At 56.2% G+C, this 9,530-nt stretch overlaps 3 protein-coding genes across 3 annotated transcripts in view; 2 read left to right on the top strand and 1 right to left on the bottom strand.

Moving 5' to 3' along the window:
* The window catches only part of VDAG_04429 (uncharacterized protein), a gene marked incomplete at both ends in the record, with an annotated part of 1,373 nt that extends 733 nt beyond the window's left edge, over positions 1 to 640 (top strand). Inside the window, 2 exons of the mRNA XM_009650876.1 lie at positions 104 to 197; positions 278 to 640. Coding sequence (XP_009649171.1) covers positions 104 to 197; positions 278 to 640 — 457 coding nt within the window. The remainder of the gene's footprint in view (positions 1 to 103; positions 198 to 277) is intronic.
* A 2,462-nt stretch (positions 641 to 3,102) lies between these two features.
* Positions 3,103 to 4,020, top strand: VDAG_04428 (ATP synthase H chain; the record flags this gene model as incomplete). The annotated part of the gene is made up of 3 exons (XM_009650875.1): positions 3,103 to 3,129; positions 3,295 to 3,382; positions 3,749 to 4,020. The coding sequence occupies 3 exons, from the start codon at positions 3,103 to 3,105 to the stop codon at positions 4,018 to 4,020; spliced, it is 387 nt and encodes a 128-aa protein (XP_009649170.1).
* Positions 4,021 to 5,384: 1,364 nt separating this feature from the next.
* On the bottom strand, positions 5,385 to 8,152 carry VDAG_04427 (serine/threonine-protein kinase SCH9; the record flags this gene model as incomplete). The annotated part of the gene is made up of 2 exons (XM_009650874.1): positions 5,385 to 6,858; positions 6,912 to 8,152. The coding sequence occupies 2 exons, from the start codon at positions 8,150 to 8,152 to the stop codon at positions 5,385 to 5,387; spliced, it is 2,715 nt and encodes a 904-aa protein (XP_009649169.1).
* Positions 8,153 to 9,530: the final 1,378 nt, after the last annotated feature.

Genomic DNA, 9,530 nt, shown 5'->3' with positions numbered 1-9,530 from the left:
CTTGCTGACCCAACGTCCTCCTGGCGCACGGCGTCATCAATGACCATTTGTTTGCGTCGCCATGTACCCCATCGGCTCCATCCTCATGCTTATGCTCGGCAAGTGGCTCATCCACGCCCGGATGGCAGATTACCGCCTTCATGCTCATGTGGGCGGGCTTCGGTCTCGGCGTCGTCTACGGCAACGACCACGGATACGTAAGTTTGCCCCCCCCCCTTTTTCTTTTTGGCCATGGGCATGCAAGAATGTGGCACCGCGAGACTGACATATTCTGCAGCTTTTCAAGCAGACGCACACCATCCTCGGCACCGTCGTGTGCGTGCTCCTGGTCGTCCAGCCCTTCCTTGGCTTGGTGCACCACATGCACTACAAGAAGCACCAGATGCGCGGCGCTGTCAGCCATTCGCACATTTGGTTTGGTCGCATCGTCCTGCTCCTCGGCATCATCGACGGCGGTCTCGGCATGCAGCTCGCCTCGTCCTCGACAACGTGGATCGTCGCCTACTCGGTCGTCGCCAGCATCACGACGGTGCTGTATGTGCTCGCCATCTGGCTCAAGTCGAGGCGGACGGGCGGTCGCAGGAAGGACGACCTCAGCCTCGGCGGTTCGCCGGTGCGCGAGTCGCACGAGATGAAGTAATCCGTCGCCTGTTGCTTACTGTCTGTGATTCCTCTTTTTTCATTTGTTTGGATCCTTGCTTCTGAATAGGCCAGCATCAAAAGAGCCTCCATGGGTTTTTCTTACAGGGTCGGTCAACAGGGGTCTAGATCGGGGATAGCGCATCCTTGATGTTGCGGCGTTCATAGTCCTAGATATTTGCGCGTCAAGCGTGCAAAATGAAATTATAGTCTTTTCCGTCGATACCTATGACCAGGAGAATCAAAAGAAGTGTATTGAAACCCCAAATATGAGTATGAGGCGAACGGAACTCGATGAAGCTAGCCAAAGAGGTGGTCAGTGAGACCAGCTAGTAGGTCCCTGAAAAAATGACGTCGCCTCGTCGGTTCGATGATGCTTGTTAGGATAGAAATGTCCAATGGGAGCATCACCCCCAGCATCGTCGCCCTCAGCCGCGATACTCGATGACGGCATGACTACTGCCAACCGGTCGAGCGCGCCATGATGCATCGTCCGAAACTTAGTGCTGCTAACGTGGACGATCCCCAGGTTTTGCCTAGCTGCATCTGATCTTGAGCTGCAGTTGTTGCCGTGTTTCTGTCCCTACCGTACCTATTCCGAGAGTGCACGTGACCCGGTTCTCGTACCGGCCCAGGACCTCTGAATTGGGTTTTGCTGAGCTCCACCCAACCCAGATACATCCCAGAGCCTCGCTGCTTTTAGTCTGAGCCGAAACTGAGCGGACCCGAGCTCGGTATTGGCTTAGCTAGGAGTTCGATAGGTCCTAGGCGGCCAGGATGAATGATGCCCCTGAAAAGGCACCGACTACGTAGACTACCGAAGTCTGGACACCAGTTCACGAGCTATAACACCTGCTTCTGGAGGCGGGTTCAGCACTGTCTGACACAAGTAGTCTGGGAGAGTGCGACGTGGCCAGGATGTACCTTCTCGTTCCGAGAGCGCTAGATCATTGCATTGTATGCCTGCTCTCTGTATTGATCACCTCGCTGGGATATCAAAGGTTCGGCTTGGCTGGGTTTTACATGCCATCACCATGGCCCGTACGGCGGAAGGAGTGTGGGCAGCCGGCATTGCCATACCACCAGCCGAATCCCGACACAGTCAACCAGACCACCTTTTTGCAAAGGTATAGTGGCCTGCGACAGGAACGTGCCCAAACGTGGACGACCGGGGGTGATCAGACCCGAGATATAGGTCGTCCTTTCGACGTTGCCTCTCTGCAGACTGGCTTGCCGTCAATGACGACCAGACGTATCGAAAAGCATGTCCAAAAGTTCGAGTAGAATCATTCCTTGAACTTCGGACCGCGAGCTCGGTCCAGCCCTCTCTCGCTGCAAAAACACAGCAAGGTACTGGAAACACGAGTCTGGAATTGATTCCACCTCGGTTTGCCCTGAGAGAAGCCCTATCGTAGATTGTTGCTAGTGTCTTCTGTCTTCCCGAGCCTCCTTGCGCTTTAACTCCCATGAGCAGGGTTTTCGGGGGCTTGAGATCGAGGCCGGAGGCTTGAAGTTGAAAATACGGTGATGGCCATGGTGAACACTTTGGTTTGGTTTCCCTATCGTGCATGTCAAGTAACAATACTACGTGCCCTGTTTTTGAAGTTAGTACCCCAAGAATAACATGACCAGAACGGTCGCGCTGGTTCACCCAGTAATTCCCAGAAGCGTTGCCGAACATAAACATCGGGCAAGGTAGCCTCGACAATAAGTCTCACGGTGAGCGCGATCGATAATATCTGCGATTACATTGCTACACTAGACGAGTACCTTAGCTAGATGCATCACTGCCTTCTCTTCCCCCCACTTCACAAGAATACGTCTCCCACATGTCGAAAGCCTCGTCACTCTTTTCTCAAGCGAGGTAGTCCCTGGACTGGAGTATGAACCGGGGCTTTGGTGGCATTGCGAGCAGGCTGCGAGGCGAGTGTTGGCGAATGCCGCAGGCCAGGTCAGGCAACGACTCAAGATCTATTGACGTTAGGAGGGGCAAAAGATGGCTGGTGTAAGAAATGGGGTCAGTCAGAGGAAGCGATGACAGACAGCGCTTGAGTGTGAGATGGTCAGCCGAAGGAAGAGAGAAAAGCTCATGGCTTGACTGTTGAAGAGTTTCGCGTTGAGTTGCCTAGGTAGGTACCTATGTTACGCCCCTTCTGCACAATGGGACTGAGCCAGGCCTGAGCAAGAGCGGCAAGTACGCTAACCCGATTAGTCCCTCGCCATGGGTGGTGGTAAAACGAAGAACCCGACCACACACACGCACGCAAACCTCAGGCAGAAACCTGCTTCTGTCCCTTCTCCTCCCCCCCGACCACCGCCAGCAGAGAAGAGACTGGGTCATCTAGCCGACCCGGCTCCAGCTTTTTATCGTCAACGACCCCAAAACCTCTCAACGACCCGAGACGCCCACCCTCTTCGTGCATCACCCCCGTCCCCCCAATTGAGCACGCCACGCCCTTCAAGATGCTCGTCCAACTTTCCAGAGCCACCGTACGTCCAATTCCCCAGCTCCTCCGCCATTTCCGGTTTTCTCCGCCGAGGCCGCCCGGCACGATGGCTCTGGCCTGGCCGTTCGAGGCACGGCACGAGAGAGAGAGAGAGAGAGAGGCAGACAAACACACAGCGAGGACAAAACGGCTAACTCGTGTTGAACAGCGCGCCATCCCGGCTGTCACCCGCGCGGCTGCCAGGTCGAACGCCGTCCAGATGAGGAGCTTCATTGCCCCGACCGTTTCCCGACGTGGTGCGTACCCATCCCTTCCCCGACGATAGTGGCATTTGATGGATTGAGGGCGGCTGGGTTGGAGTTGCTCGGGGCGAATGACCGGCGTGGGAAGAGAGAGAGACAGAGAAGCAGGGTGCTACGTCGATGATGCAGAGAAGAACCGAGCTTTTGGCCACAGCCATCGCGGTTGGCACTACACTCATCCTCTCGGCGCATCGGATTGCCTTCTTCTTCTTCTTCTTCTTCTTCCCACTTCAACTGTCGTCATTCTCCTTCCGATTCTTTCCATGCATCTTCCTCAATCCATCTATCCATCCCGTCGATGCCTCACCCATACCCCCGTACATCCGAACCAAGCTAACGCCGAGCGCCCGCCCCCCACAGCCGACTTTGTCCAGGAGCTCTACCTCAAGGAGCTCAAGGCCTACAAGACCCCCGTCGTCAAGGAGTCGGACGCCCAGGGCCAGGTCCAGACCTTCAACCTCCCCAAGACCCCCGCCTCCCCCGAGGAGGCCGACCTCGCCTCCTCCCTCCAGGAGTACGAGTCCATGGCCGTCGAGGTCGAGGGCCAGGAGGTCGCCGACGCCGCCACCCCCGCCGCCAAGCAGAGCTCCTGGCTCGTCGACGAGGACGAGCCCGCCGCCGCCGCCCACTAAACAAACCACCTACAACAACAATCGGACATGTTTTGTGTTCTCGGTCGGGCCGGTTGGATGTGAAAGGAATTCGTGCTGGAGGAGGACGGCTCTCCCTCCTACTACTACTACTACTACCATCTCTACGGCTCTCCGGCTCCCGGAACACCATTGAGGACTGGGAGGGGGGGCTTGATAATGGCGCATGACAGAAGGATGCGGGACAGTGTGGGTGCTGGGAGGTGTAGGTGAGAGAAGAGAACTGCGGACGGCGAGAGAGGATGTGGGGAGCCCAGATGGGGGGAAACCCGGCGAGCGAGAGAAGAGAGAGAGCTGCACATCGCTTCGTCGGCCCCGGATTGGGTTTTTTTTTCCCCCGTGTATATTTCTTTCCCTTGACCGAACCTCTCCGCTGGTTTTTGGAATGCGAAATCCGTGCAAGCGACCCCTTGTGTGTTTTCTCGTCCGAAACTGCTTTGCCGTCGCCGTGACGTTGCTGGTGCCCGTGTCTGTTGTTGCCTGTATTGCCGGTGCTGGTCGGAGCCAGAAGCACACGTCTGCGAAGCGAGACGCCGCCCAGCAACTTGTCGTGGTTATTGCCTGGTCAACAACAGCCTGTAGAGGCCGACTTGACCAACATGGCTTCACGTGGCTACCACAACACTCTTGCCGAGGCATATGCGTATGCATGAGAAACGGCTACGCATCACTGTGCTACTCTTCCACAGGAGGTTGTAGGCAAGGCATCATCAACAGGGGAATGGCTACATCATCGTGTCCGAGATCTTGCTCACCTCCAACCTGTTGAAATGGTACCTAGCTTCCACACACCCTGGGCAGGCATCTTCAGGCCATGTTGGAAATACTGGACGAGACAATGAGAACCAATGTGCTATGTAGTGAACTCTGCTTAAAATACCGTCCCGCCAGCTATCTGCACACTTTGAGTCCCCGTCAGAATCTGGACAGTCTCGTCACTAACAAACCCCTCATTCGACCGCCCGGCGCGGTTCCCCGCTCAACATTATCATTTGCCAATATTGCTTGTGGCCGCACTCCGCCGCACTAACTACCCATGTAGTGAGCGAGTGAGCCTCGTTGCAAGGAACGCAGGATGAACGGGAGCATCCCTCGAGAGCAACATACCCAGCTGTAAGAACTCCAGTAAAGAATACTGGCGAACGCTCACGAATTGCCCAAACGCCTGTTCCTGCCTTCGTCAGGTCGCATGCAAAATCAACCGCCCCGTATGCAACAAATCCGTCGTGGTTCAATATCGACTCCCTCGAGTGAAAGAACTTGTATTTTCTTTTGGTTTTCCGCTCCACCTCCAGGTCCCCACGCAAGCGCTTCCCCTCTGTAGCACAGCTGCCGCGCAGGTTTTTTTAGTCGTCAAACTGAGAGTTCCCAATCATCTGATCGTCGTGGGAGTCCTTGCCGTCATCTCGCTTGCCCGCACGCTCAATGCCGCTCATGCGGTTGCCCCTCTGGGTAGCCACATCGCCGAGGTCGTCCCAGTCGTCGTCTTCCTGTCCTCTGTGGGACCCGTGTGCGTCATCCATTTCCTCGTCATCGTAACGGTTTCCCCGCATCTGGTCATCCAGATGACTCTCATCCACAAAGGTAAAGCCCTGGAAATTGGCCTGCACTGAAGGGGAAAGAGGGGTGGATGTAGCGAATCCTCGGGCCAAGGCGGCCGCTCTTTCGTTCAGAGAACCACTGTTGTCTAGAGCGTTTGTGAACTCGGGGTCAAAGTACGAAACGTCCGTTGCTGAAGTCAGCTTAGGCTTAAACGGCGGCGTGATCAACTTCTTCGCCAGGATATCCCAGTCAATGTCGGCAAAGAATGGATGCCTCTTCAACTCCTCGGCATCGAGGGTGGCACCCAGTCGGTGCTTCGGGTTCCGGTTCAGAAGCCCCTTGACAAAGTTGCGACCTTCTTGAGAGAGCGTATCTCGAGGGAAGCGCACTTTGCCGAATGCGATATTCTTATACATTTGCTGCGTGTCTTCAGCATAAAAGGGGCTCCAGCCGCAGCACATCTCGAACACGAGGACTCCCAGCGACCAGAAGTCTACCATCTTGGTGTACCCAGACTCATCAAGGAGGACCTCGGGAGCGAGGTACTCGGTGGTGCCACAGAATGTGTTGGTGGTTGCATTCTGTGTGAGGTTGGCTTTCGAAAGGCCAAAGTCGCATAGCGCAATATGACCGTTGGCGTCGAGAAGAATGTTTTCCGGCTTCAAGTCTCGGTAGACAATGTCACTCTTGTGTAGGTGCTCGATGGCCAGGATGAGCTCGGCAATGTAGAACTTGGCCCTCTTCTCATCGAAACGCCCCTCCTTCTGCAGATGCCAGAACAGCTCGCCGCCGGACATGTAGTCGGTCACGAGGTAGAGGTCGGATGGCGTTTGGAAAGAGAACTTGAGACCGACAATAAATGGCGAGTCGGACATGGCCGTGCGGACAAGAATGTTTCTCTCGCCAACCGTGTGGGCGACCTCCTTCTTCTGGACAATCACCTTCTTCGATAGGACCTTCATGGCATAAATACGTTCCGTATCCTTCTTGCGCACTTGGTAGACTTGTCCAAATGTTCCCTTTCCGATGAGCTTGAGGATCTGGAAGTCTTCAGGACCAAAGTGCTTCCGTTCTGTTCGTTGATAAGTGGCCTCGACATAGATTTCGCCGGTTGGTGTGTTCTCTGCCATCGTATCGGCGTGGCCGGTGAGCGGATACCACCCACGAACGGGGTTGTCCATGTTGGCTTGGAAATCCACCTGACCGAGGAATTCTTCACCACTGGCGGTGTGGTCATATACCGACAAGGCGACACGCATGTCCGAGTCAACAACGTCACTGAAATGGGTCAGCTTGTATTAACACGGAAGCGCTTTGAAGGCTTGACTCACAAGGCAGCCTCGGCGTCCCAGGTCGGACTGGTAAACGATCGCCGGTTCTTGTTGCGGAAGTTGTTGTAGTCTGTAACGCTCGTGTTGCTGCTTTGGCGACTTCGCATCGGGATGGAGACGGCGGGGCGGCCGGAATCACTGCCCTGGCGCTGGATGGGAATGCCTCCAGGACCAGGTGCGGGTAGGTGGTGATCGTCGTCCTCTTCTTGCACAGAACGTGGACCCGCGGAGATGAGCTCGCTCCTTTGGAAAACAACCACGACATAGGGATCTCTCGCCTTTCGGAGGCCGCGGGCTTCCACAATGTTGATGGTCAACTTTCCCTTGGCGGCAGGGACCTGAGCGCCGCCCGCGCCCCGGGGCGTCTGTGTACCGCTTGCTGGTCCCGTTTCGTTGCTAGTTCGCTTTGAGACCGAAGGTCGGTCTTCAGACTGAGACGGCTGAGCTGAGGAGAGGGCACGTGTGGGAGTTGGTGGACCGCTCTTAACACCCGGGCCTTGCGTTAGCTTCTTGAGCTGCTCGAGAGAGGAAGAAATTTCAAGACTGGCAAGATCAACTCCTGGGCCGTCGGGCGTCTGCGCGAAAGAGGGTGGGGTAACAGGTTGGGAAGGCACAGTCGGGTTAGAAAGATGTGATGCGTGGACGGCATGCGTCGTGACGCCGCTTGAAGGAGAAGACATGATTGTGCTGAGGGACTTGGGAGGGAGATCTGTAGTGCTCTGCTGGCGGAGGGGTAACGGCCGCCCTGATGATGATTGTGCTGTGCTCGTCTCTCCGCTCCACAGGGACAGACTTCGCGTCAGCCGCCCTGCCGATGACCGTCTTGATATCGGCGGGGTCGGATACTGACCGAGGCCTGCAGCCTTGTGGTCACCAAGCGGTTGCGCTTCTTGACTGACACGGGTAGGGCAATAAGACGTGGGCTCTGCAGAACTCGCATTGCACGCTGTGGCGCTTTGAGAAGGGGAACTTGTGCCTTGGTCCATCGTCTGAACCTGCACGCCAGAAGAGGGTGATGCGTTTGCCAGAACCTTGGTGGGAGCAGAAGACAATGCAGGGTCTTGAGTGGAAGATATACGAACCTGTCCAAAGTAGCTCATGATTCCCGGGAGGCGCTTGTCAGACAGGTCGGGCTGCGGAGTTGCCACGCCAGAGCGGGGCGTGTCATAGCCGATCTGGTCGGTCCCATCGTCGTCGGCAGCGGCGGCGGTGGGCCTAAGGATTTGGTCAATAGTGTTCATCGTTGAATAGTCATCGGTCCTAAGGGGGCGTGGAATGTCCTGGCCGTCGCAGGTAGTCTCGACGTCGGAAAAACGCGGAGTGGGATGAAATGGGAAAATTGCTGCTAGCAGGTGCCAAATGACAAGGATCGTGTTCTAGCGTGTGGGCAGGAGCAAAAAGCCAGATGGGGGTAGCAAGACTCTTTGGAGCTCATGAAGCATGTGCGATGCAGGCATGTGTTTATCAGCAGCGAAAGAAAGAAAAAAAAAACCATGCGCCGATGCAGGAGGCAGGTCAAGAGATTTGCAGGCTAGTCAAGGTGGCAGGAATGATGCAAGATGTCAGGGAGCGCAGTGCGGGAGTGAATTTTGCTCCGACGACGCCCTGGTGAAGCGCGATCTAGTCCAGGCTTGTGCCAGGCGGCCAGCAGCAAGAAGGGCGCGTGAAGGTCATGGCGGGGCAAACGTGATGGCATGCCGGGCCCAGGGAAATGGAAGTGGAAAGAGGGGTGATGGCCGAAACGGAGCATGACGAACTGCTGGGCATTGGGCGAGTCAGGCCTCAACCAAGCAGGGCACCTGCGGCGTGAGCCCAGCTTTCGTGACAACCTAGGTGACAGCCTAGGTACGAACCTAGGTAGGAACCCGGGTGCCGAACGGCGTCATTCCGGCCGCGCTCCGCTCGTTCGTCTGCACTGTTGCGGACGGGACAGCACAGAATGCTTTCTCCATTGAGGCATTGAGGCATTGTGCTGTCGTGATGTGATTTGGCATGTGCAAGGTAATAGCAAATGGGCACTTCGGCCTCATGCGGGCCGCAGATTGTGCTGTGAGGGGGAAGCCGGAGGCGACTCGAGGCCATTAATGTCGCAGGCAAATGTCGCAGGCAAGGAACATGGAGGCACTCTTGTCTGTTGCAGCTCGGCCTCCTAGGCTTTGCCAATGTGCATGGCAACAGGGCCGTGGAGGGGCCGGAGGGGGAGCAGTTCGGGTCGTAGATCCATCATGATGTATGCGTTTGATGAAGCTAGCCGAGTCGGGGAACCCTGTCGATGAGGTATGATGTGGTCTGGGGTTGTGATGATGTGTGTGAAGGTTGCGGATTTTGCGGGACGGCGTTCCCTCCCCATCTTCGCTCCGCTCCGTCATCCATGCCACGCGCTTGGGTAGCATGGGCCGAAGCTTGAGCCGAAGCTGGGGCAGCCGGGGAGCTCAAATCGAGGTGGGAGCTTGAGCTTTCGAGCTTGACCTGGTAGTCATCGTGGTGCTGTTGGCGTGTTGGGGAAGGGGAGGGGTCAAAGTTTGGAAGGAGAATGAGGGGGGGACAGGGCCAGTTTGAGGGCCACGAGACGCTTATCAAGTGTTTTCTGACAGCCGAGCTTTCAGGTCTCTCGTAAGA

The sequence above is a fragment of the Verticillium dahliae genome, genomic scaffold, assembly GCF_000150675.1.
Source record: "Verticillium dahliae VdLs.17 supercont1.7 genomic scaffold, whole genome shotgun sequence".
Lineage (NCBI taxonomy): Eukaryota > Fungi > Ascomycota > Sordariomycetes > Glomerellales > Plectosphaerellaceae > Verticillium > Verticillium dahliae.
The sequence above is the reverse complement of the archived record's forward strand: the minus strand, read 5'-3'. Positions and strand labels throughout refer to the sequence as shown.